At 40.7% G+C, this 27,846-nt stretch overlaps 1 protein-coding gene across 4 annotated transcripts in view; it reads left to right on the forward strand.

Annotated features, from left to right (window-relative positions):
* cald1b (caldesmon 1b) overlaps positions 1-27,846 on the forward strand; it is a 40,174-nt gene that overhangs the window by 3,654 nt on the left and 8,674 nt on the right. For 2 of the 4 annotated variants that reach the window (XR_007449095.1, XM_049573151.1), the window contains exons 1-14: positions 12,137-12,295; positions 12,562-12,665; positions 17,798-17,923; positions 18,282-18,618; positions 18,703-18,744; positions 18,826-19,488; positions 19,899-19,934; positions 20,029-20,096; positions 21,466-21,706; positions 21,899-22,027; positions 23,827-23,870; positions 23,979-24,057; positions 25,689-25,820; positions 25,899-26,030. Coding sequence is in view for 3 of the 4 variants with exons in the window: in XM_049573151.1 (XP_049429108.1) it covers positions 12,592-12,665; positions 17,798-17,923; positions 18,282-18,618; positions 18,703-18,744; positions 18,826-19,488; positions 19,899-19,934; positions 20,029-20,096; positions 21,466-21,706; positions 21,899-22,027; positions 23,827-23,870; positions 23,979-24,057; positions 25,689-25,820; positions 25,899-26,030 (2,103 nt within the window). In the remaining variant the exon portion in view is untranslated. Of the gene's footprint in view, positions 1-9,675; positions 9,795-12,136; positions 12,296-12,561; positions 12,666-17,797; positions 17,924-18,281; positions 18,619-18,702; positions 18,745-18,825; positions 19,489-19,898; positions 19,935-20,028; positions 20,097-21,465; positions 21,707-21,898; positions 22,028-23,826; positions 23,871-23,978; positions 24,058-25,688; positions 25,821-25,898; positions 26,031-27,846 lie in introns of those variants that run through there. The other 2 variants (XM_049573153.1, XM_049573152.1) reach the window with 2 other exon arrangements.

Genomic DNA, 27,846 nt, shown 5'->3' on the forward strand with positions numbered 1-27,846 from the left:
GATTATTAGCAATCACAATGGAAATATGTTATTCTTGGATTGCCACTTTGTATAGCAGCAGGTATTTCCTAGAGTAAACCATGCTCACTGTCCATGGCCCTTGCACCTTGCCAAGCTGGGACACTACAACTAACACTGCCTGTGTACTTCCTTAAAAGGAGGCCGAGTACACCATCTGAGCTGATGGGATGCAGAACAGGGAGTGCACATAGCTGCATCTATTTCCATTGACTCCCCACTCAAGGAGGAAACTAAAACTCAGCTTTGAATTTGCTTTAATCTATCCTCTTGTGACACCTAACATATCTTATTACAGTTTCAACAATCTCTAACACTCTTGAGTTGTTATCAGGGACAAAAAAATAACAAGTAAGCACAATTTTCATCTTTTAAAGGTACAGCTGACCTCTTGTGTCCCTTTGCTTATTCAAACAAAGCTGAGCTGCACGGCACTGAGTGAGGAGCTGAAGAGTCTGTGAGTCCTGTTGACTTTGCAGAGAGATGATAAGATGCTTCCAAATCTCCTCTTTACCAGCTGATGTTATCGACTACGAAACAACTCACACTCCTCTCCAACCAAACTGTACACAAACATTTTAATGAGCAGCAAAAAAAGTCACCACTACAGTATGTCGTGGCTTCTAAACTGTGTGGAATTTGTATCCTGGTCGGGGGACTTTTTCTTACGTGACCATGTTTGGTCATGTGGAGTAAGCAGCTGCGGCTTCTTGATTGATTGCAAACGCCTCTCAGGCAACTGTTTACCTATAAGTGTGTTGAAGCACTTTCTTTATCTTTTAACAAGAACCTTGTCTGATCTTAGGCTGCTGGAGTCGTCTGAGGACCCATATATGTGGATCATACATTAATCTGAAGCTGTTATTCATTGCAGATTACAGAGAGAGCAGCAAATGGATCTCTTTCAATTCCAGAATTACCAGCCTTACAATCAACCAGTATAATAATGTCAACAGTGAAAGTACGTACAGAATTAGATTTTAAACAAATATTCTAAATGTTGTGTTTATATATTTGTTACTCTCACTACAGTGTGTATCTGTTGGTGCACAGCAGCAAGCTAAACACTCCCAATAACGGTCAGAGACAGCTATCAGCAGTATTGGGGAACAGATGCAAAGATAGTGTTGATGATGATGGATCCTATAAAGTATAGAATAACTGTCAAATACGTTATTTTGTCTCTCAAAACCAAAACCAAAGTGTTAAAATAACATCACAGTTTTACAGGGGATTAGGCTACGTGCCAGACTATTTCTTGGTCAAGAACTGTTTGCCTGCAACAAGTGGAGGCTCCAGGAAGTTACTGGTGCTGATCAAGAAATAGTCTGGCATGTTATCCCCTGTAATATGGCTAAGCTAAGTTAGCCTGCTGCTGGTGATACTTTCACATTTGGTGCACATGTAGCCCGTGGACTCTAGTGTTGTCTGCATGGTGTTGATATGAAGAGGCTCAGACCGTGGATATCTTTGGGGGCGATCTCAGTTTATTTCCTGACAACAAGAGGTAAAAACTGAAACCTCCATCAATTACGACCATATAACTCGAGGCACTACACAAATTAAGTGACACAGGGATATGATAGCATATTATACAATAAGTTTAGGTTGAAAAATGAATTTATAAAAGTAGCTTAACAGCGCTAAAACGCAGAGATTACTAAGAGGGCAATGTCGCTTACCTCAACAAAAGGGAGAGGTAAGGCAGGAGACACCCCTTTACAGTTGGGGTACCCCCAAAGGTGAACGTAGGGGTACAGAAACTGAGTATCAAATGTACCACATATTGACTATGGAGGCCTGAGCGTGTCAGGGGTTAACAGAATGGAACAAATTTTGTGTAATTATAATACTTAATATTACTGCTGTATAATTGATCCTGTCACAAACAGAGTGGAAGCAATCTTCTCATCCATTTCTTGGGAAAAAATAGCAAATTTTATTTCCCAAATGGTGACCTTTCGTTTAGGTCCCCATTAAAAGCACACACAGTAAAAGTAGAAGAGCAAAATACACAACTGTAAGCCCAAGAGTAAACTGACTTTTCTTGTATAAAGCTGTATTAGCAGGGTCATCCTGATGTTCCCAGGCTTCTGTGTTCTTGATATAAACTAACTATCAACTGTGAGACATCGGTGAGGGCTATCGCAGTCTAAATTGCAAACAAATGAGGGGAGATTGAAGTTTCAAATGCCGTTTGAATGGTAAAAATCTGTTCAGCCACTGTGAAGCTATCAAAGTAAAAAAAGGACCTGTCTTGCCTTCAAGTTTTAGGGCACAGGATTCAAGGCATCAGCAGGCTATAAGCAGTAGGTGGGTGATTTCAACATACTGATCGAGGGAAACATACATTTTACATTTGACCCAAGGCAAAAAAAAAAAAAAAACAACATTGCTGAGGATATAAAACTCTTTGAAAGTTCTTAATATGTCTTAGTAAGGGGATAATGAACCGGGAAACATAGAACATTGGGATCATAAATACGCTACCGGAAAAAATTATGTTTATATTTCCTGGTTTCCCCTTTGTTGCATCCACAAATTGTAGTGGAATGATTACAAGAGAAGGAGAGAGATCTCCTAATATCCAGCTACTTGCATGTCTTTCCTGAACATTTCCTGATTAAAGATGTGAGCCCTACTGTAAGTTGCCAAACCGAATGTTAATCATGCATCAGAATGAGTCTTTATCAGAAAATAATGCTTTTCTTCTGGCTCCTTTTGATGTCTGATTAATACAATATAAAACACTCCGTAAGGATGCCATCATTGAGCCAGTAATTACAAAGCCAGACAATATACAAATGGCACATGGTGTGTGTACACAATGCTGGGATGTATGAAGACACAAAGAAGTACCATGCAATTGATGTAATTATGGGGCTTTTAGTGGAAGGCTTTTAACTTTTGTATTGCATACCGAGCACTAATGTCTTATAAGACTTAACTCCAGTGGGCCACTTGAGGAGTTCTCAAGCTAAATCCAAGTTGGCTTCAGAAACAAAGGACTCAGATGTGGGCTCACTGTGATTTAGCTCTTTTTGATGGGCAACACTGGCACTGCAGACGTCCAAAGTAAACTTTGAACTGCGTATCAATCACATCTAATATGTCATTTTGTTAACTTCAGCATATTAAAAATATGCCATAGCCCCAGTATTAGTCATAGCCCCATAAATCCATAGCCCCAGTATTAGTCACTGCCTAAATATGAACTAATGAATGAACTGCGCTGATAATAAATAATAATAATACATTTTATTCATAGAGTGCTTTTCATGGTACTCAAAGACGCTGTACATAAGTTAAAACAATCATAAAAACAGATCACACTTTTAAATTATACACACCACATCATAACACATGATGTATTCAGTGGTCTTTGTCTAAATATGCCAGCAACCTGCATGCTTTCAGTAGACTCCCTTAAACCTGCTTTTTCTTCTGCTTTGCAGCTGGTGCAATTATTGCTCCTGAATGTGCTCCCCGTCTAATCTCCATGTTTAATGACTTAAATGAGAAGACTTTGTAGATAAAATACACACAGACTTAAACGCAGGTTTAGAAAATGTGTTTTCTTTTTACCAGCTGCAGCTGATGTATAAATGTTAAGTGTGTTTTGCCTGGCTCAGAATACTCACTGTCTGCCTGCTATAGCTTTATATTATAGTTATCAGGTTGTGCTATATCTTGATATTATATGAACTATAAAGATAGCAGAGTGGCCTGGAAGTGGTCAGAGAGAAAGTCTTTTAACATAATAGTTGCTAAAAGTCAGCTCTTTAGTTAATTAAACAAAAAAATCAACATTTGGAAATAAACTTATTTAACTTGATGAGAGAATTTAGACCACTCTCATGTCTGTGTGTCTGTTTCCACCAAAATTAGCCCTCGTACGTAGGTTTTTGAAGCACGGAAAACCTGCTAAAACTAGGTTATAGACTCCTTTCCCATTCGCAGTAGACTATAGTTGTGTACACGGTTGAGTATGCCGTTCTGTTTTGTTTATTTTATGTTTTGTTTTCTATTGGTGTATCATGCCGGTCATCAAGGACATGCCGGAAGACAGGTTAGTAAACAGTAGCAAGCCGCATGGAGGCCAGTGAAAATGTTATAGGCCTCACTTTTCTTTATGTCTCTTACTTTTTCTTTACTTTTTACTTTGCTCAGATAAAGCTGCAAAAAATAGCATGTTCACCCAGGTGTTGTTTTTCCATCACTGCAGATTGAAGCAGGAGCCGATAAATACCCATGACCACTGCAGTGTCATTTGACCTTGCTGTGACCTTTTTCGTTACATACAAAAGCCAGAGGTTTTTTGTGCAGTGGGAAAGTCACTTGGGGTAGGTAGAGGTGCAGTTAGGAGATGTTAGCATAAAGATTGACAGAAGAGGAAACAGCTAGCCTGGTGCTGTCCAAAGTTTAATAATTAATATGTTATACGTTGTTTAATTTGACAGGGAATAGTACTTGTTGTCACCGTACCAGGACCATACATATAAAACAAATAAACAAATAAAATAAACATGGTAAACATTTTGCTTAGTGAGCTTTAGATGTATTGGAAGGCAAATTATTTTTAACACTGGACCAAACCAGGCTAACTGTTACCCCTGCTTACAGTCTTTATGCCAAGCTAGGCTAACTGCCCCATGGCTCTAGCTCCATAGCTAACTTACAGACAGGAGAGTAGTATTGTTTAATTTGGCTCACTGCAAAAAAAAAAAAAAAAAAAAAAGGTGAATAGGCTTAACTGCATTTTTCAATAGTCAAGCTACTCTTTTAAAAGCCATATTATGTTATAGTGCCCCTATGTATCTTAACTTCTGACTAAAACTTGCTCTAGGTAGCTAGCTGTGAAATGTGTAAAAGCTGTATTTAGACATTTGACAGGATGCACACAGTCTACATTTGCAGCCAGCAGAAAGCCAGACTTGTGTCCTCGTCACCGCCTTTCTCCTCTTGTGACAATCGATTTGTTGCAAACATCCATGTGAATATTCATGAGCAGTGTCTGGTGAGTGTTAAGGCCAGCGCTCGGCCTGTGATAAACCAGTGATGAGTTGCCAGTTGCATGAAAGCAGAGAGACCCTGCAGAGGAAAAGAGAAAGAGGTGCTGCATCAGCTTTTGATCCCTTCAGAAGGGAGAGCCTAACCAGATGAGACAGATCAGCTACAGATGTATGAATTAGAAACTGTGTCGGCTACCCGTCATGTGGGAATGATTTGTGAACTTGATTCTGATTTATGACCGGAAGGCTATAACAACATATAACATGCGTCCACATATAAATGAGGAGATTACAAGAATCTCCTGCAGCTTGAGGAGCTTTGAGGTACGGTTTCTGTGTCACGGGTGGGTACAGGCAGGCATTTCTGTCTAAATTAAAATGCCAAAAGATTAGTGCTCTCATTTAAGGGGCCTATGTCTTTACATTTGGATAAGTTCAGTGTAAGAAAACGAGTATTCACACACCTCTAATCCGTACAAATCATCTGTCCGGTGACTGATGGGACAGTTGTTATCGGGAAGTAAGTGTCTGTACTCGGTGTGTGTTTCTCTGTGTGTGCATACAAAGTGGGTGGTTGGAAGGTGTTCGTCTCTCGCTGCCAGAGTGGTGAGTTTTTAAACGTTAGAAATGCATAACTTCGCCCGCCCTGCTGGACCTGAGCCAGTCCAAACAGACCTGGATCATGACTCTGACATGTCTGTGAGCTGTTAGCCTGCAGGTCAGTCAGTCCCTGTTTGCTGCTCCACAGAGTCCATAATGCACAGAAACAGACCAGCCTTTGTCATCCTGAGACCTTAATTGTTCCCATGTAAGAACAACTGTGAGGGAGTGATGGATAACATTTCGTCTCATGTTTGACTGTGAGAGGAAGTATGTCCCATAGATTAGAGATGGAAAGCAGAACATTCAATGTGAGATGTAATGTCTTTATAAGAAATGTTGGTGTCGATGAAAATTACCAGCCTGTTCACATTCCCAGGTTGTCTTTGTCACACCCCTCAGCTCTGATACTGATGCATAAGGCATCCTTCAGCATCTGTATGAGATGCATCAGACTCTACGCCCACTGTTAACCCTGTTAACCCTCTGTGGCAATATTAGATTGATGGGTCAAACAAATACCGGACTTTTACCCAGAAAGCTGTCCACGTCCCATGTTAAACCAAAAGACATTAAACTAGTTTTAACCAAGTCTCACATAGCCAGACCTAGCACCCATCATAATTTTGCACTATGGGAGAAAACGTGCTAGGTTGTTTGTATTTTTCTGAAATACAAACAACTTACACCATGACATCCAGCAAGCACTGGGGCAGTTTGCACCTGAGTGGGAAGCAGTCAGGATGAGAGTCAGCACCTCCAAATCTGAGGCCATGGTTCTCTGTCGGAAAATGGTGGATTGCCCCCTCCAGGTTGGGAGTGACTTACTGCCCCAAGCGAGAGGGTTCAAGTATCTCGAGGTCTTGTTCACAAGTGAAGGTAGAATGGAACGTGAGATGGATTGGCAGTTGGTGCAGCATCTACAGTGATGCCGGCGCTGTGCTGGACTGTCATGGTGAAGAGAGAACTGAGCCAGAGGGCAAAGCTTTTAATTTACTAGTCCATCTACGTCCCAACCCTCACCTATGGTCATGAGCTCTGGTCACCGAAAGAAAGAGATCACAGATACAAGTGGCCAAAATGAGTTTCCTCCGTGGGGTGGCTGAGCTCAACCTTAGAAATAGGGTAAGGAGCTTGGACATCCGGAGGGAGCTCTAGTAGAGCTGCTGCTCCTTCACGTCAAAAGGGGTCAGTGGAGGTGGTTCGGACATCTGATCAGGATGCCTGCTGGGTACCTCCCATTGGAGGTGTTATGGGCACATCCCACTGGTAGGAGGCCCTGGGGCAGACCCAGAACACACTGGAGGGATTACATATCTCATCTGGCCTGGGAACGTCTCAGTATCCACCAATAGCAGCTGGAAAGTGTTGCTGGGGAGAGGGACGTCCGGGATGCTATGCTCAGCCTGCTGCGGCTTCAGACAAGCAGTTGAAAATGGATGGATGGATGGATAACCAATCACAATCATGTGGGCGGCGCTAAGCACAAGATGCAGCAATGGTGCCCTTGCAAAATAGAATCGGTAGGAAGCTTGTTTTTGTGGAGAGGCGAGTGCTGGCATTAATCTGGTCCTAAACCGATCCATTTATCCTTATCCAGTTCATTTTGAAAATATACTATGCATGTAACAAGTGGAAATAGACACATCCAAAACTGACACTAGAGGGTTACCTAGAGCATCATAGTTTGAAGCATAGGGCCACTGAACAAGTGGCCATATTTGATGAATGGGAATGAGAACTGCAACAAAATGAATACACAAATTAGGTTGTTCATGATGATGCTGATGATGATGCCAAAGACAGTAACAAAATCACCTGTTGTGTTCACTGTGGTTGCCTATTCGTATGTCTCTCTGTGAATTCTGAGAGGACACAAGGTGCCCTTGACATGATGACTGACGTTGGCTCGGTGTTGCATGTACTGTACAGGAGACCAGAGATCACATAGCTGAAATACCTACGATATCATCACTGTGTGGGACACTTTGTGTAACGATGAGAGATGTGAAGGATGTAGGGAGGAGGTGTGAGTGCTTATTTAGACACCTGCATCCTGTGCTGAGTCTGCAGATATTTTGAAGCTGAAACAACACATTGTTCGCACGTAAAGTATACTTACAGTTCTGATTGTGGGCAGAAATTGGAATCTGAAGCGGACATAAACTGCCTGATTTTGTGTCCTAAACATCCACACTTGTACTTTGATGAAAAACCATGTGTGTAAGCGCTTAATTCATACCAAAAAATCAGCCCATCCTCTCAGCAAGAATTAGAGTGTGCATCCTCGTAAGCAGCTACTAAATGTTGAAAACTGAGGGGACAATCAAACATATTAGGATTCGTCATCTGGAACCATAAATGTTTGCAAAAGATTTGTCCCGATCAGCATCACTAGCTGTTTATAAATAAGTCTGGACCAAACCGTCATATTGTTTCGAGCTCTTAATTCCTGGACTGGCAGATTATTATGTTTCATACATCAGCAACAACCACGTCTCCAAACCTCCACAAGTGTTTTGTCCAAAAGTCAGATATGAGTTTCAATAAATCACTTTCCTGTTTTACAGAGAAGAGAGGTGTAAGAGTGTCATCCTTTTCCAGGAAAGCTCCAAACTGTCTTGTTACCCATGTGGTGGATGATTTAGAAAAGGCCTCTTTTGGCCCATTCTGTTTGTACGCCTTGTGACTGTATATGGTGTCGGCCATTGAAAAACTAAACCAATGACTGACTGCTCACTGTTGGTGGGCTCCTCTTCAGAATTAAAGATACAAATACGTAAACAAAGGGATAATACTGAAGTGGCTCTCTTTCAATGACACAGCATAGTGTTATATAACCTCATACTGTATGATCAACACTGATAATGCTAGCTGTGCTGAAGTGCACGTATGTCTCATCAAAGTGAGGTGAAGAAATACAGACGATATAAAGAGAACAAAGTCTAAGCTCACGTCTTCCCAGTGCCCAGCATTCTTTGGTATGTTGTTACAGAAGAAGATGAATGCATAGTTCGCTCGTGAAGCAGGCGAAAGATTTTCACCGTATCGTTTTCTTTCAGCATGTTCTCAAATGTCAAACGAACGACTGCGTTTTTTGGATGGAGGTCTGCTTGCTGCCACAGTCTCTAGCCTGATTTTCAGTATATGAACAGGACCACCAACAGAAAAAATCAGACTAAAAGCCGGGCCAAAGTTTCCTGGAACAGAATGACCCAACCATTGAATGATTAGGTGTTGCTGTGCTGCAGGAGGGCTCTTAAAAACCAATAGTTTGGTTTTAAGGATTTGTACAATTCCTTCTATTTACCCAGAGAAGAATGCACTGTTGGAAGCATTTTATGTCTCAGTGTTTGAGGGTAGATGTGAAATTATGACCTTACCCAAGCTCAGTTCAGTAAATGGATGCAATAGAATTACAGTGGAGCATCACAGTTTATGACCCCAAAACACAGATTATTATTAGAGCCTTGAGTTCCCTACACAGATTGTCATTGTTACTTTTAATACAGAACTTGCTGTTAATACAGATCTTCTTTCTACAACATAAATTCATAAATTGCATGTGTTCCTACCTCAACAGTGAATTCTGAAGCTGTACAAAGTTAGTTTTCTGTTTGTAACAGATGGGCAAAGCTACGTACTTTAATTTATTCTAATTTTTTAACATTTCCAACCATAGTGACTGTGGGCATCTGATACAATTTCCTTATGCAATAAATACAATATTTTGACAATACATTCAGTAATTGAATTAATCTATGCAAAGTCAACACTGCATGCAGAGACTGATAGATGAAATGCAACCATTTGCCTCACTGTACAGGTCTGATGGACTTCTTTGTGGCAGGTGTTGCATCAAATGCTGCATCTTTTGTTTTACACAATGCAAAACTGATACCCTCACCGAAACTTTAATCATTTGGGATATTTACACAGCTAATTATAAGTGTATAAAGAATGAATTGATTAATTTATTTTAATCAGACTTATTGAGGCAAAATGTCTGAAAGTCTTCACTGGTTTTATTTCCTTTCCTCCTCAGAGTGAGATAGAGTTGCTAAACCTGAAATCACTCTTCAGAGTTCCTCAGCACTGTATCTGTTGGCTGGTGTTACTGGCTGGCTCTCTTACAAGCTTAAACAAGGTGGTCAGAAGCAGCTGGTAAGTGTTCCATGTAAGAAAAAACATCATTTGATGAAAGGTTTTTATCAACAACGTTACACTCCTCAAACCTTTAAGATGAATGATCGAGTTAATTCTTCTGCCCAAGAAGTAGATTGTAGACTGTACACAAACCTTTTTCAAAGAGTTTATCTATGAACATTAAAGATTATGCATCTACTGTAATCTGTTGCTCTACAGACAGGAGTTTTGCAGATAGAGGCTTGGCACAGGATATTATGGTTTCACAGTGCATAAGTGTATTACACCAGTGATGACAAACTTTTGGAAATGAGCCCCTACCAGTACAGACAAAATAACAGATTCACTGTACCTTTATTAGAGACTTTGTGTTGTAGATTGATTGGTGGAGATGCACACTGCATTGATTATATACTTTGGCAGACTCATAGTAGTAAATTTATCATTTTACGTGCACATAGTCATGTCTGATGTCTGAGGGATGAAAAATAGAAAGTTCAGGGTTCACTGATGATTATGATGAACGAGTTGTGCAATCATGTCTGTCCAGCCTCTATAAATAAAGCTGTTTTATAAATAGGGCTGCGCAGTGGATATACAGACCTCGATCTCCAATCAGGAAAGGAGGTTGAGTAGTTTGTGCATTCTTTGTTTGAGCGAGTAGTACTTATTGATCAAGATCATAAAAATATTTCTCACATCTCTTTTCTTGATTATCAGCTGGCAGATTTTTCAAGGGGAAAGAGGTGATGAAATAACTTTCAAGGATTTAATGACTCTCCAAAAAGCCAGAAGATTATGTCCAAGTGTTTGCAAGAGAGGACAAATAATAACCAATATAGTTTTTTATCATGACCCGGGTTTTCTCCAGGTACTCCGGCTTCCTCCCACAGTCCAGAGACATCAATCAATCAATCAATTTTATTTATAAAGCCCAATATCACAAATCACAATTTGCCTCACAGGGCTTTACAGCATACGACATCCCTCTGTCCTTAGGACCCTTGCAGCAGATAAGGAAAAACTCCCCAGACATGCAGGTTAATTGGTGACTCTGAATTGGCCGTAGGTGTGAATGTGAGTGTGAATGGTTGTCTGTCTCTATGTGTCAGTCCTGTGATAGTCTGGTGACCTGTCCAGGGTGTGCCCCGCCTCTCACCCAATGTCAGCTGGGTTAGGCTCCACACCCCCTGTGAACCCCAACAGGATAGGCGGTTAAGGAAATGCATGAATAAAATATCTTGGGAGGCGGGGTACAAGGGCACCACATGTGCGAGATCCGGCCCTGGGTGCATTTTTCTGTTACAGTAAAAATAGAATTAAACCACTTTGACTCAACAATGAAATGATGGTTTTGGTGGTCAAGGGTCAAAGGTCAAGGTCATTGTGACCTTGTCTGTGTCATTCTTATGGACACAATATCTCAAGAATACCTTAAGGGAGTTTCTCCTAATTTGGCACAAATGTCCCCTTGGTATGAAGAATAAACTAATTAGAATTTTGTGGTCAAACATCACTGTAACCTCACAAACATGTTTTTGGCCATAACTGAAGAATACTTGTGCTAATAATGACAAAACGTCACACAAATGCCCAATAGGATATCATGATATAGAGATGACTTTATATCCAAAAGGTCAAAGGTCAGCTTCGCCGTGACATTCTGATATTCTTCTTTTTTTTCTGGCTCTTAATCAGTGTCATATCAGGAACAGATTTTAGTCAGATACTGAATTGGGGACACTAATCTTGGGTGTCTACTCTGAAACTGTGTGAAGCATCCATGTTTTCATAGTAAACTGTAAGAGTAACTTGACTGGTGCACTTTCTTTCTCTTTTCTTTCTTTCTGCCTTTTCTTTTTTGGAACCCCGATTTCCCTTTTTCTGGAAAAAACATGACAGTGTATTTTAGTCATCCATCAGTATAAGCTGTTATTCACTCAGCTCAAGCTCAGCTTATTTTTCATACAAAAGTTCAGTCTTTCCTACTCTTTTTTAAGATTTTTTCTTTAGCTTTTTGCCAAAATGTAATCTGAGGTAAGACCAAGACACAGGAAATGGTTTGGGTAAACTTACAAGTAGTGACCTGTGGTTTCAAGTGAAGACTCTATTGACATGTAGCTTAAACTGGTTTATCGATTGATTCATGATCAATCAGGATGGATTTCACATTTGGTGGCAAACTAAGCTTTTGTATTACATCAGACAGAAAGAGAAACAGCAGGATAAAACAAGACAAACCAAGGGGAAACAGTTTGACAGAGTCAAAGATCAGGGAGGGGAAAGTGAGACGGAGGGAGAGAGCAGGAGTCAGGTTGAGGAGGAGGAGGGAGGCTGCGAGAAAGAGAGGGGAGCGGAGAGGCAGGCTTTGCCTTTTCTGGTAGTTAAAGCTGCTGAAAGAACAAGCAGGAATTCTTTGTGCTGCAGACGGGCTGAGATATAAACCAGGCTGTAGAGGTTGATATATGAAGAGAGGGGAGACACTACTGTCCATGGACTAAACTCCAGCTACTGCTAAGGTACTGTAAACCAACAGGACCCAACAGCCACTGTGGAGTTTTATGTTTCTACCCATGTCATGAAGCTGTGTTGGGTGGTCTCCTAAACTTTGATGCGTTATTGATTCGGAGCTCATTTATGATTTTTTAGCACGTCACAGTGAGAGTTTGTTACTTAGTATAAAACCCCACAAAGCTGTGAAACTGACTTGGTGATAAATTGAGATTCATAATCATGGGTTGATCGGTCGCACTGAATTTATCACACTTAATCTGATGTCTTTCAGTGAGAAAGTGAGGAGAATCATTTGGGCATCATGGACGATGACTTTGAACGCCGCATGGAGCTGAGGAGGCAGAGGAGAGAGCAGATGCGCCTCGAAGCGGACAAGTGAGTGAACCTGAGTGCATATAAACAAATATCACATAAACCACACACACAGAAGCACACATGGATGTGCACACTCTCAAACACCAGCTTAATTTAGTAGAAAGAGTGAGTGTAATTGTAGAAATGCTATAAAAGGACACATCTTAAATTAAAGCCTCATTAGTCTAATCGCTGTTTGACTGTCTGACTCATGACTCACAAAACAAACCTGATACGTTTTCAGTTTCAGTACACCATATTTGACCATCGGGGGCTAACATTCCCCTGCTTTTATAAACCACATCTGCAGTCGGTGCCAGAGATATTAGACACCAGCTGCTCAAAGGAAAGTCCCATCCATATTGTGCAGTGTGGTTTGGTGCAGTGGGACAAACTTTACCATTGGTGAAACATTTTAGAGGTGTTGAAGAGTTTCTGAATACTCAAGATGCTTCTCCTCTAATCTTGTAAAGTCTTGGACGCAGTAATCAAGGCTTACTGTTTGTATTTGTGTGTCTGTCTTTGTGTTTCTGCACTTTCGCATGATGGATCTGTGAGTGCCTGTGTGTCTCCACATGAAGCAGACAGGACTTGGATGGCGCTCATGCGATGACGGCTTAATGATCTCCTCTGCCTTTTTCACTCATTAGGGAGTCATTCGGCTGTGCTGCTGTTTGGATTAGTCTGTCGCTCTCTGTCTTCTCCCCCCCTCTCGTTTTTTGCTCATATAAATACTACTGTACCGTTAAAGAGTTACTGCTGACATCCACTATGGTGGGGTGAAGTTGCAGGTTCACTCTGTGGATGGTATCTCAAAACACCACAAGAACAAAAGGAAAATGATCTATCATGATGTGAAACTTCAACTCAAACATCTTTAAAAGTAAAACTAGTTCAGCTGCAGTTTCAAAGTGACACAATATAAACAGACAAGCTCTATTTGTACAGGACAGGAAATACCTGGACACGTCATGAGATGTCGTGACCCAAAGGTGGAGGCAAACCCAGTAATCAGCACAATCACTGACACCTGTAGCTGCTTGATTACAGAGCAGCTCAAAATAAGGATCAAAAATAGGGATGTGTTTTGATTAGAGGAACCAAAACACCCAACGTTAATCAAAGAGAAATTAATTAATTGTATTTAAGTAGATTGTATCCCAGCTTTCAGTCATTAACTTGCTTATGTAATTTTCTTTAGTCCAGATATGTGAAGCTGAAGCCACTTTTGGACATTTATGGGCCACAATCACTAAGTCTACATGCACACTTATATTCTTCTATCATTCCAAATGTGACAATATTGCGAATTTGATACGGGTCATGTAAACAGCATATTCGATTTGGGGATTCTGAATTATTGGGCCTTATTCCAAATGTGTCATTTTCTGATTGAGACATGGGACATGCCGATTTTGTTCTGGTTTTAGGAGCGTTCTTTGGACATGTTTACAGGGCATTTGGGTTTTTTACTGCAGTTTGCGACACACGTTCTCCTGCCTGTTTAAATTCATTTCTGTACATTGTTATGGATGCATTACGCACAAACAAACTAGCCAACAGTTTGCAAGCTAGGGCTGAGATACAGGCCCAAAAGAAAAGCCCACATTCCTGACTGGAAGGAAAAACACGTATACATTTATACATTTTGAAAGACTTGGAAATCAACAGGATTTTGGATATGTGCTCATAATGTAATTGTGACCTTTCAAGAAGGTGGTTGAAGGACTGAAAGAGGGAGGCTGTGTTTGCATGGACAAACAAGTCTGCCATCGGTAGAAAACATTTTTAAAAAAACATGCTTTGATACAAAAAAGAAAAATGGCAAAAGCAACTCCAGCTGTTTCACTTTTCCATATTTTGACATGTTAGGAGAGCAAGTTAATCAGCGTATGCACAGCTGCATGAAAGCAGGAAAATTAGAGGAATATTCCTTTTTCTCAGCCATGTAAACAGCTTAGTAAGTAGGCTATCCTGTCTTTTTCAGAATAAGGACTTTCCATGTCCAGATATGGCATGCAAGGTACCCTGGGTACGTTGGTTGTTAACATTCTGGGACACTGTGTCAAGTTCTGCCTGTTACGTGCATTGTCTTCTTTCAAAATACATTTGTTGAACCCATCCACCACCCCTCCGACCGCCTTACCTGGACTCTAGCTGCCTTAACTGCAATTCTTGTCCTGTCAGGTTTCCCTGCCAAGTGCCATTAAACTATCATGGTGAACAGCCGTGTATCATGCTGATGTAAAGGACGGCTTTTCCGTTGCTGTCTGACACCGCAAGTCACTGCTCACATTGCCGGATTTCGACAACTTAGGAGTTGGGTTGGGGTAACATGTTCCTTCACTAGAGTACCAAATATAAATCCATGGCTGAAAGTAGTCCCCAACACATGGAAGTTACACTCCTGTTTGTGTGCTGAAAAATACAGTGCCCAGCTGTTTTAGGAAACCTTTTAGCCTTTTTTTTTTAAAGAGTATATATTCATAACCTTTTTGTCTTAGAGCTGACACAGACAGGTTGGAGTTGCTGGAAAGTATGGACTCATAGACTAACACATTGTTGGTTTTGGTCTTCTCATTGGATCTGTTACAAATATAGAATATTGTCAGTTCATTCCTTTCAGGGATGATGGTGAAATTTGGTCATGACGAGTCAAGATGTCCATAGAATCAAATACTATTTTCTCCTAGTTCAGAGGTCAGTTTCTGTCATATCTGATGTCTTATCAGAGCTCCAATGGAAAAAGGCGTTCCGAGCAATTTTTCTCACAGTCCAGCAGTGCCAGCCGAGCCTGCCCTCAGCTCCTTTCTACAGCCCGAGGAAATGCTGCAGACGCTGGAATGTTTTGACTGCCATTTCTATTTCAGCACAAGATAGCCCACTCTGAACACTTCAGTCTCTGACAGTCTGAGTGAGTTTTAAAGTCTCTTATTAGCCAAGAAGCTCTCATCATCTTTCCCTCCATTTATCACTGTATGTTTCACGTCCCTCGAGTTCGGGCCCATCTGGAAATGTCACTGCAACATTGAGAGAGCAGGCCTCTAGCTCTGGGTGGAGTAATATCTAATTGAATTACTTACCCAGTGATTTCTCGGGGCGACCCAAAAACCTTTGCCCGAGGATTTGCTGGATTTTTGCCTGGTTTGGTATAAAGACAGAGAGCACTCTTGTGGTTCCTATCACCTCTTCCTCTCACAACATCTGTAAATCATTGTGTTGCAGATTCAGGAAGAGCAGAGGGAAATAATACCCGTACACTATCAATGGGCCATTTCAAGCTCTCTCCGTGCCTCATAAAGCCTGGTAATGCTTGGAAAGATAGAAGCCTGGCATGCTCAGAAGTGTCACTGTGGGCGTACTCACAGTTTGATGAAGGTCAATGGCAGGATGAGAGTTTTTTTGTTCTCATCTTTATGTCTTTATCTTCCTCTCTTTTCATCTCTTTTCTTGCAGCACTGTCTCTGTCTCTCATTAAATGTATTTTTTACATTAATAAATGCCGGGGGGGGGGGGGGGTCATCCCTTTGGAGTTTCTCTCAGTTTCTTCGAAGTGACATTTTGATCTCGGACACATGTACAATGTGTGTTTCTTATTATTTCTTTAGTCTGTTTTCCCTCTGTTGTGGCATCTCCCATCTTCGTCATCTCTTTATGAGGTCAGCTTTAGACAGTGTGGCTTATGTCAGTGGTTCATAATCCAAATGAGAGGCGTCCTCAAATACTTCTGTTACACAAAATTTGATTTTTCTCTATTTTTTTTCTTTATTTTTCTTGTGAAACACTCGGTACTTTCAGCTCTTAAAAGAGTACTTCACCTACAAAATGCCCATTTGTATATCAAGTCCTCACCTTGAACTCATGAAGAAAACTTTGTATGCCTTCAAAAAATACAAAAGGTCTTCATAAATTGAAGTAAAAGGGGTCCACATTTAACAACAGCAAAACTATATCAAAATATTCATTTACAAATTTTCACACAACCCATGCAGTAGAATTCAGGTCTCCTTTATACAGCTGGATGCTCAGTACTTTCCAAACACATGCATTTTCACTAAAAATTTACAATATAAAACACTTCCACCTAACCCTGGCATGCCTAATAATGCACTTGCTTATGAGCTCTGCTTGATCAGAGTTCAAAGACACATGCATGAGACTGTGATGTGTTTGAAATAGTGAGGTCTAAGCAAAAGTGCAATTATGAACACTGCAAAAACTCAAAATCTTACCAAGAATGTTTGTCTTATTTGACTAGAAATAAGACAAATATTCTTGGTAAGATTTTGAGTTTTTGCAGTGAATTCAGTCGATGAAGAATGTTCACCTGTTTTGGATTCTCCTTCCACTGTGGAGGCATGAGAGAAAACCAACGTTTCCGTCATGCAATCAAAGTACCACAGGGTGAGTGACTAATATACAAATGGTCATTATGTGGGTGAAGTATTTCTGAAAGAAAGGGTTCCCAACTGGTTGGTCGACGTCCAAAAGTGGGTCAGGGGTCCATTCTGAATGGACCGCAAGTAACTCGCAAACATGTCAAGCGTGTAAAAAACACACTTTATTTTTAAGTACAGTGAATTTCTGGCACAGAGCTTTTATTTTGAAGTGCGGTTTCCTGCTGTAGAGCGAGTGACCAACAGACAACTACTTAACAGAGACAGCAAACTAGCTCAGTGACATGGCATGACATGGACAAATCTGGACCCTGTAGCTGGACCAGTTGGGAACCACTGCCTTAAAGCCTCTAACATAATGACAACTCAAGGTTATAACATGAGCAGATCTTATTTAAAACAGATATTTATTTTTAAAAGCTAATGTTTAGGCCTATATGATCAGAAACAAGCATGGCTGATTATCTGGTGAAATTAAAATGTTTAGCCACGAATACAAAAAGTGTTACATTTGCAATTATATCTATTTGGTGTCCATTTTGGTAAGTTTTTGCTACTTGAAATCAGTGCAGTAGTCAATATGTATACTGGTTATTATGCCCTCCAAAACATAACTTTCAATATATAAACTGAAAATTATGATGTAACTTCAGTAACCAAGCTTGAAAAGGGATTGTTATTTTTGGTTTTCCAATGGCTGTGTCATTTTTGAGTTAAACACAAACACATTAACATGTTCTATGTGTGATATTTCAGCATGGGTTGCGCCAACAATGATGATGAGGAGGCAGCTCGGGAGCAAAGAAGACGTGCAAGGGAGGAGAGGAAGAAGATGAGGGAACTAGAGGAGTCTGGAACCTCCGATGTGATTGAAACCAACAGGTACAATGTTGAGGAGTTGCTGGGTTGTGGGACAAACAAGATAAACAAAAGACAAGCAGGCAAGATTTATAACAGAGAAGCAGAAACTCCCACCTGTGGTTTTGTTCTCTCTAAACAGCTGTAGGTCAAATCTGTGAGAAGAGCTGATGTTATTTGTTGGGCAGAAGGGAGATGTTGCAGTAACAATCAAAAGTACATGTTATTTAACTGCTCAGTCCAGAAACAGAATACTCTGCCTCCTATCCCAGGCCTGTATGTTCCTGGAAACCCCAAACCCCAGAAGCACAGTCAGACACAGGACACACACTTGACTTTCACGCTCTGCTGCTCTCATGAAGTGAATTTCATTTGCTCACAGCATGACAGAGACAGAGTCCTCCACCACCACCACCACCACTGCTGAAGGTGCCGATGACGACCAGGCTTTGCTGGAGCGCCTGGCCAAGAGGGAGGAGCGCCGGCAGAAGAGAATGCAGGAGGCCCTGGAGAGACAGAAGGAATTGGACCCCACCGTCGGCACCACCAACGGCACAGACAGCACACTGGAGGAGCAGTCCTCCATCAGCAGCAGCAGACAGCGGCATACAGAGGAAGAAGAGGGGAAGAAGGAGGAGGAACTAGCTAAAGAGGAGGTGGCAGACGCTGATACCAACTCCTGGAGGAAAGAGGAAGAGGAGAAGAAGGAAGATGTGGAGGTAAAGTGAGGATTTTATTTGAGAGTAACACTGTTTGGGTTGATATTATTCTCTTAGTGCTTATGATTTTTGTTTCCTTCACAGGAATCTGTTGACGAATCAAGAACAAGGAGCACGAGAAATGAGGTATGGTCACTTATTTTATCTTTCTGCTAATTTCATTTTGTTGTTTACACTCCGAAATTGACACATGATTGTGTTTCACAGGAGGAAATTGAAGAGAAGGCTCCAGCAACAGAAGAAGCTGAGCAGCCTGATGCAGGAATGAAAGATGCCGAAGAGGAAGCTGTTCCTGATGTTGACAAGGAGGAAGAGGAAAGGAAAAGGAGAGAAGAAGAGGAAAGACAGCAAAAAGAAAAGGAGGAAAAGCAGAGGATAGAAGAGGAAGAAAGGCTAAAAAAGGAACAGGAGGAAAAGCTCAAGAAAGAGGAAGAAGAGAGGCAGCAAAGGGAGGAGGAGGAGAGGAAGAAGAGAGAAGAGGAGGAGAAGCAGCGAAAGGAAATGGAAGAGAGGCTGAAAAAAGAGGAAGAAGAAAAACTGAAAAAGGAGAAGGAGGAAAAAATGAAAAAAGAGGAGGAGGAAAGGCAGAAAAAGGAGATGGAGGAGAGACAGAAGAAAGAGGAGGAGGAGAAAAGAAAGAAGGAGATGGAGCAGAAGAAGAAGAAAGAGGAGGAAGAGAAACGCCGGAAAGAGCTGGAAGAGAAGAAGAAAAAGGAGGAGGAAGAGAAGCAGAAGAAGAAAGAGCTGGAGGAGAAGAAGAAGAAGGAAGACGAGGAGAAGCGGAAAAAGGAGGCTGAGGAGAAGAAGAAGAAAGAGGAGGAGGACAAGCGAAGGAAGAGAGAGGTGGAAGAGAAGAAGAAGAAAGAGGAGGTACTGATGTGATTTACTCATCTTTTCACCAACAAAATATAGACATCTATAAAATAAGACAAGTCTGTAATCCTCCAGATTAAGTGACGCTGGTGCACCATGTTTGATTTATCAAGGCTTTGTTCTCTCTGCAGATATTTGCTCTATGATTTGGTTTTTGTGGTGTGGTCACAGATCACAGTCACAGTGTTTTATTTGCCACATAAATTTGGATGAAAGAGGTGGTGGTGTCGAGGATGTCACAGTCCGATGTGGCTTCAGTTTACATCTGTGTTGCATTCACTGCCTGGCCTCTGATTGCTCCAGTGTTGGATGGCTTTACTGTGGGTTTTCTACATCATGTGTTGTGACTGAGCCGCTGTTTTACATTACTTTATTAATTTTCTTCCATTTCTGTCTTCTGTGTGAAGGAGGAGAAGCCCAAGAAGTTTGGTTTTAAGGAAAAGGTAAAATTAGTTTGTCATATAATATTCTTTATGTATACTTTTAAAATACCGAAGATGGTTTGTGGAAATTTTATTTTTTTCTCCTGTTTGCCAGACTGAACCAACCAAACAGAACGGAGCGCTGTTTGAGAATAAACTTAAGAAAACAGAGAAGACAACAAGGTAATTCTTTTCAATTCATCAGTAAATTTTGAGGAACATGTGAGTTAGTAAACATCAAAGTTATAATAGTTTTATAATTTTAATCAGTTTTTATTTACATGTCATTTTTTAATTCTTGTTTTCATTTTGTTTTTGTTTTTTTAAACATTTTTAGTTTTAATTAGTTTTAGTATTATGCCTGGGCCACACTGCCTGCGTGAGCAGCACATTTGTGTTATGGAACCTATTTGTTTCACCGCCCATATAAAACAGGTTAGAGCGGTGGTTCTCAAATGGTGTGCCATGATGCCAATCCAGGTGTGCTGTGGGATTTTGTGATACCACGCATTATCATTGCAATATTCAACTAAGTATACACAAAAAGTTATGAATTAATTTTGAATTGACTGTATCAGTAAGTTGTGCACACCCATTTCCTAATAAAGAGGTAAATTCTAGCTTGATTTAATTCAAAAAAACCTGCATGGGGGACCTTTTTGTCACTGTTTGTGTGTGGGAATTATAAGTGTGTGAAATATCAAAAGCCCTGATTGGCAGCTAGTGTGAGGGATGGTAACATCTAAAAGGAGAAAGCTAAGAGTGGGACAATGGATTGCTTTATTGTACGGAGCAAATTACAACAAAGCACCAGCGAAGACGACCTTCACCACTGAAAGAAAAAAGAAAGAAAAGACTGTCAGTAGACAGTATCACGAAGGCTACCTGTCTTGTTTCTTCTTATATTTATTGTCTTTTCTCATGAAAAGAGTAATAACATACATTATGGAATCTATTGTGCACAGATACAAAATATAGGTGTGAATTTGGCTTGCCCATTGGTGTGCCTTGGGCACAAAACGTTTGAAAACCACTGGGTTAGAGCAGCCACACTGCCAGCGTGAGCAGTGTTGCTCACATGTGGCAAGGCTGCTGCTCAACTGTGGGACATCTAGAGAATAGGAGCCTCACCCATCTTTTCCATGTGGCGTGGCATGTTCCATTGTGACCACAAGGCTTTTTATTGTGAAATATTGTCATGACCGTGTTGTTGACAATGCAGTGGCATGCACGGTTCCACGGTACCAATTCCTTCTCATGCTTGTTGTGCTGACAAATTTGACCAAATTGAGAAAGACCAAAACATTTCCTGTATTTTTTTATTTTATTTTAGTTATTTTTTTTAAGTACACAATTTTGTCTTATTGTCTTAAAGTCCTTAGTTTTTATTTAGTTTTTATTTTAGTTTTTTTATTTTCATTTCAGTTAACTGTAAAGTTTTTTTCACACATAATTTTAGTTCTTACTTTAGTTTCAGTTAACATTAATAACCTAACGCATATTTCTCATTAAATGATTGTGTGTGTGTGTGTGTGTGTGTGTGCATGGACAGTGCTCCCTCCTCAAAGGCAGATGATGCGGAGCGAAAGGAGGCCGAGCGTAAGCTGCAGGAGCTGAAGCGCCGGCGAAATGATGCAGAAAGCGAGGACGTTGAGAAGATGAAGCAGAAGCAGCAGGACGCAGAGGCTGAGCTGGAGGAGCTGAAGAGGAAGAGAGAGGAGAGGAGGAAGATCCTGGAGGAGGAGGAGAAGCAGAAGAAACAGGAGCTAGAGGACAAGAAAGCCAAAGAACAGGTGAGAGTGGACACTCTGGGATTAACTATATCAGTGAAACATTCCACATTGTGAAAGAAACGGAGGCATCATTTTACTTTGATTTGGTTTGGTTATGCACCTTTTTATCATGGATCAGACAAAGAGACTCACCCGAGGAGGAATCTGTTGGTTGTGACAAAAGTGTAAAGGCATGGTTGGTTTTTGTGACAGGAGGAGAGGAAGAGGATGAAGGAGGAGATAGAGAAGAGGAGGGCGGAGGCTGCAGAGAAGAAGAAACAGATGGTGGAAGAAGACTCTACAAAACCTGCCTTTGCTATCAGTCCCAAAGGCTCCTCAAAGGTGAGTTTTGGAGAAGTTCAGACATCTGAGTTGTTCTAGAGGGGCTTCAGCACAGTGAGGAATGACATATTTCATTGGCAGCATGTTCTGAGGATGATCCAGAGGAGTAATGATGATGTTTTTGGACAAAGTTGTCCCTATACTGAATTTCCTAAATGTAATTTTTTAACGCTATGAAACAAAATTCCATTTACCAGTTTACGGTTCAGTTAAGCCCCGTTTCCACCAAGCAGTACGGTTCGGTTCAGTTCAGTTCGGTACGCTTGTTTTTCCGTTTCCACTGTGAAAAGTTGTGGATGGTACCAATACAACCGTTCCGTATCGTCCCCATTTTTGGTCCTCCCTCTGTTGGGGTACCTAGCACACAGATCTGGTACTAAAAGGTGGAGCTGTGAACACTGCAGTCTGTTGATTGGTCAATAGAGGACGGTCACTCTGCTCAGGGCTGAGTTGTAGCTGGTTTTTCAACTCATGTAACCACTGTCCTAACATGGAGAGTTTTATATATATTAGTAAACTGTAAATATGAAATTAAAGGATGTTTTGCTGCTTCTTGCAGCAGCTGAAGTCGGAGAAAATATAACTTAATTCACTGGGCTGACTGCCGACAACTTTTAAGGTGGAACGTTAACTTGTAATTTAACTCAATGTATGAGCTGACGACATGACTCCATCAGCACACCTTTAATTGTGACAACTTGACCAATACTTTAGTTTTTATTGTCTCTCTTGGATGACACACACTTTCAGTAATGAGTAAGTCGTTTAAGAACATTCATTCCTGTGGGCTCCAGCAACACTAAACCCCCGAGCTTGCCTGAGAAGGACTAAATGCACAAACTCAGCATTTCTAAATATCCCATTGAAAGAGACTCTCACTGCAGCCTGTTTTATTTTGTTCTGAAAATGTTGGCATGCAGCCTTGTTCTGTGGACGATTCATGAGTTGCAGACTGATAAAGGAGGAAATACAGTGAGTGTCAACAGCCCTGCCCATATTTAAGAGTACCGTTTGCAGTGGAAACACTAGGGTCTATGTACCATGTCTGAAGGGTTGCTTTTGGTTTAGAAGGTACCATACTGAAAGTGTTTGGTGGAAGTTTGTTTGTGCCTTATTGTGTGACTTTGGTGAATCCAAATTGACCCTTTAAAACACCAGTAGCCTGGAATATTGACCGATTCCCATGGTCTTCATGGCTGTCTCCATAAGTCTGTTTGTATTTATTATCTCAACTTGTGAGACGTCACAAAATAAGCATTGTTATCCTCCTTTTCCCTGTTTTGTGATCTAATGTGGTTGTTTATTTCTTTCCATCTCAGTTCCTCTGATATTACCCATACACTGTTAGTTAACAAGAATAAGAAAAGGTTTGTGAGCCAGCGTCTGCGCCCTTCTCAAATATGGCTGTTTTCTTACAAGACCATGACTGGGTACATTTTTTTGCCGGAGTATTTTTGGAGGAATGTTGAGAATTGTGTGTGTAACTCTGCGCATACACGGAGGTATAATTCATTTTGACCAGCAGTACTCAGTGTGTGTACGTGTGTGTCAGCTGTGTACATGTGTGCATGTGTGTGTGTGTGTGTGTGTGTGTGTTTCCTGGCTCCTTGACAAGCAAACTCTCGTGCTCAATCACTCAGGCACAGAGAACAGAGAGACCTTCCCAGGGACCGACTGGTCTGCCTCTCAGTGAGGTCGTCTAGGAGACAGGAAGGAGGCCAGGGCAGCTTGACCATGTTAGTATTTATTTATGCTTGTCAGCCACAGGTCATAACCTTCAACTATGCTGTTTCATACAGATCGGGGCGAAGGCAGAATTCTTGAGCAAATCAGCCAGTAAAAGGTGAGCCATAAAAGGTATTCTTTCATTACAATATGAATAAATTAATAAACCAGACACTCTTATATTGGTGTGCCACACTAATGTTTCATGTGTTGTTCATCCACACAGCACCGCAGCCAGAGTGTCTCACACTCCGATTGTCTCCAAGATAGGCAACAGACTGGAGCAGTACACTTCTGCCCTCCAGGTGAGACTCACTGTGCACTGTCATCACTATCATTGAAGTAAAAATGCAAATACAACAATGTAAAAATACATTATAGGTAGATGGATATGTAACTTTATTGTCCATCAAGTGTGCCTCCCGCAAAAATGAAAAGCACATACAGACACATAACATAATACATCATTTAAACATATAATTTAGCAATATATACAATACAATAGTGCAAATAGGCAGGTAGGAGCAATAGGTTATATAGTTAGTAAAGGAGAGCACATCTTATAAAAATAGTAGTGCTCCCTGATGCAGTCATTCTGTATTACAAGTGAAAGTCCTGCATTCAAAATGTTACTGAGGTTAAAGTACAGAAGTGTTATCAAAAGTACAAGAAGTTCTTAAAAAATACAGCAAACATATTTTATATATTACATTATCAGACTGTTGATGCATCATCATTTTGCTCTTGTAGCTACTCCAGTTGGTTTTAACTGCTACAGTTTTAAGATAAATCCGAGCGGTTGTGAGATGATTAATGAGGCTGGAAAGCAGAAAAATAAAACAAACAATTCAAATCATTTTTTGGTGATTAGACTTAATGTTGTCTTGTTTTGTTAGGTATGTAATCATTTCTCCTCTTTGTGCCTCTGACATTTATTTAAATGACGTCATCTGAGATGTTTAGAGAGCAAATCTGTCTTTGCCGGAACTGATAACAACTCACAGACCTATTAAACAAGACAAGAAGACTAAAGAAGGCACAGAGTTTTTGTTTGTGTGTTTAATCTTCAGCAATAATAATGATAAGATTCAATAATAATAAACTTTATTTATATGACACCTTCCTATAGCACATTCTAAACATGAAAATAGACATAATGGACATAAAACGGAAAAGGCAATTCAATATAAAAGGACATTTAAAAGCAGTTTAAAACAAGGATTAACTGATTCAATAATTTTCATTTAAAAGGGCTGATGACTCACCAACAGACACTGATTAACCGAATGTCACTTGCATTAACCTTGTCTGTGCCGGGTATGGCCCACAACTGCCCCAGAATCTGTTTTATGTTTTATGCAAAATCTTAATCTGTAGAATAATCAGTTACTATAGCTGTAAAATAAAGGTTGTGGAGAAAGATTTCAATATTTGCCTCTGAAATATAGTGGAGTGGAAATATAACGTATAAAGATGGAAATACTTAAGTACAAATTCGCTAAAGCAGCTAACGCTTATTATTGGCAATTTTTCTGTTGGTTATTTTCTCAATTCACTGATGAGTTGTTTGGTCTATAAAATGTCAAAAAAAAAAAAGTCAAAAATATCAATCAATGTTTCCCAAATCCCAAGACACATGTCTTGTTTTGTCCATGACCCAAAGATATTCAGTTTACTGTCACAGAGGAGTAAAGAAACCAGAAAATATTTACATATAAGAAGCTGGAATCCTTAAAAAATAACTCAAACCGACTTATCTATTATCAGTTCAATGGGCGATTAATATATTGGTTGACAACTTATCGATTATTTGATTAATCATTGCAGCTCTAGTACAAATCTTGATTAAAAGTAACTCTCCAGAATTGATCCTCAGTCAGTGTAGTGCTGTTTTTTCTCATGTAAAAGTATTTAAATCCACCCTCTACTTCCACAGGGAGCCAAAGACACCAAATCCCCAAAGCCTGCGGTGGCAGATATTCCTACAGGAGGCGCGCGCAGCATCAAGAACATGTGGGAGAAAGGAAACATCAGCAACACCTCTGAAAGTCCAGCTCCTACTGTCAAGGTGAGAGCAAGACAGCAAGACGGGAGGATGGAGAGCTTTACTGATATGTGAGAATCTCATGTTCTTTTTTCTCCCCAGGATGTGGCTGGTATCAAAGGTGGCGTGGCCGGACGTGTCAACAGTTGGATGGCAAAGCCTCCAGAGGCGGAGAAGACAGCAGCACCTGCGGCAGCAGCACCAGCAGCAGCAGCATCACCAGCAAAGCCAGCAGTAAGACCTGATAAATCCTTGTCTTGGTCGCACACATACACACTATTGTGAATTAGACACCAGTGTTGCTTCAACAGAGTAATCCCTTGATATTCTGCACATGCTAATGTGCTCATTTGCACATCCACATGCCAGTCTTTTGTTGGCTGCAGCCATTATATATCTGAGCTCCGAGGCTGGGAAACATTATGTCTGGAGTCTAGTGACACCACATGGACAGTTTACTCAACAACACCTGCTACCAAAACCCAAACTACCCTCTCTGTATTAATCTTTACCTGATGTGAAAGTTTCTAATATATGTTTTTGTACCCTAAACATGTGCGAAATCATTGAATGGAAGATGAATATTACTCTCATTGTTGCCTACAACAGTCCAACGACAAAGCAGTGAGCTGCAGCAGTTGTGTGTCAGGTGGCTGAATGCCAACGTGCCTTCTTGCCCAGCCGTTTCTACACCCCTCTGTACATCAATCACTTTGGCCTCTGTGGGTATTTCAAGGTTATATTACAGCCCATATAACCCATAAAACATACAGTACTTTTAAACAGTTATCTCACTTTTTGTTTTTGTATTTAACTCACTTGAAGCCAAAAACTAGATATTTTAATATATATATATATTTTAAGTGCGACTCCATATTTAGAGTTTCCTTCAGACAAGGGTAAAAGGTCAGGTCCGTTCACATTTGTCTCACACAGACACATTATCATCCTATTTTAAAACACTGACAAAACAACCAAAGAAGTAAGAAGTATGATTAAGTTATTTATTATCAAATGGGGCTTTGAACTGTGTGCTTGGTGGACACTGTGTCCTTATCTTAAAGTAGGACACCAGCTGCTAATCTTACCACGTTTTCTGGAGACATTACACGATGTCCACATGCAGCAGCATTGCTGGATGACATACGACATTGTCCTAACGTGAAATTTATGAGCGAGATATCTTTAGTGTCAAACGTCTTGGCCGTCTCACAGAGGAGTGCTTGTAACCTTGCCCTCACTCATGCTGCAACACCTCCCCCTGATGGGAAGAAGCTGCACAGCAGACCAACAGCTCATGTCTGGATTCTCTTTTGTGTGTTTACTGTGTTGTTGTTTAATTCTCTTCTGCTTTTCTTTCCTCTTTCCAACTGCACTGCTTTTTTCAGCTTTCCTCACATAAACTTCTGCTGTTTTTTGCCTGCTCTTCAAACTGGTAAAGGTATCTTTTTACATATGTTTCACTACTACTACCACCACTAATAATCAGAATCATAGCGTGGTTTCTAAACATTTGCATACAACCTGTGGTGGAAAATAATAAAACTTATACACTCCAGTACTGTACTAGTAGAATTTTGAGGTATTTATCTTGAGTGTTTCCATTTCTACTTCCCTACATTTCAGAGGGAACTTGTACTGCTTACTCAAGCAGATTTACTTCAGAGTGTTAGTCACTGGTTACAGTCTAGGTACATTTGCTTCTGTACAGTGGCGCCCCCAAGGGGGTGATGGGGAGGCCATGGCCCCCCTGATACAACTCACTGCCCTCCCACTGATTCCCCCTGGTGTAATTAATCGTAGGCTGATATATATACATTAACGGACTGAGTGATGTGATTTTAAGTGCATGGATTCTGTCACTGTTAAGAATGTGTTATGTTACACAGTAAAAAGGTCTGTTATGGCAGTTACTGAGTTTTCCGTGAAGTCAGTGAACGTGTGTTTTTAGATGCTAGGAAGCCTGTCAGTCAACACTAGCACCTATGACATCGATTGGCAGAGGCTTGAGGAGGTAGTGTTGTTGTTATTCCTGCTAGTGTGTGTGTAA

This window comes from Epinephelus fuscoguttatus, linkage group LG4 (assembly GCF_011397635.1).
Source record: "Epinephelus fuscoguttatus linkage group LG4, E.fuscoguttatus.final_Chr_v1".
Lineage (NCBI taxonomy): Eukaryota > Metazoa > Chordata > Actinopteri > Perciformes > Serranidae > Epinephelus > Epinephelus fuscoguttatus.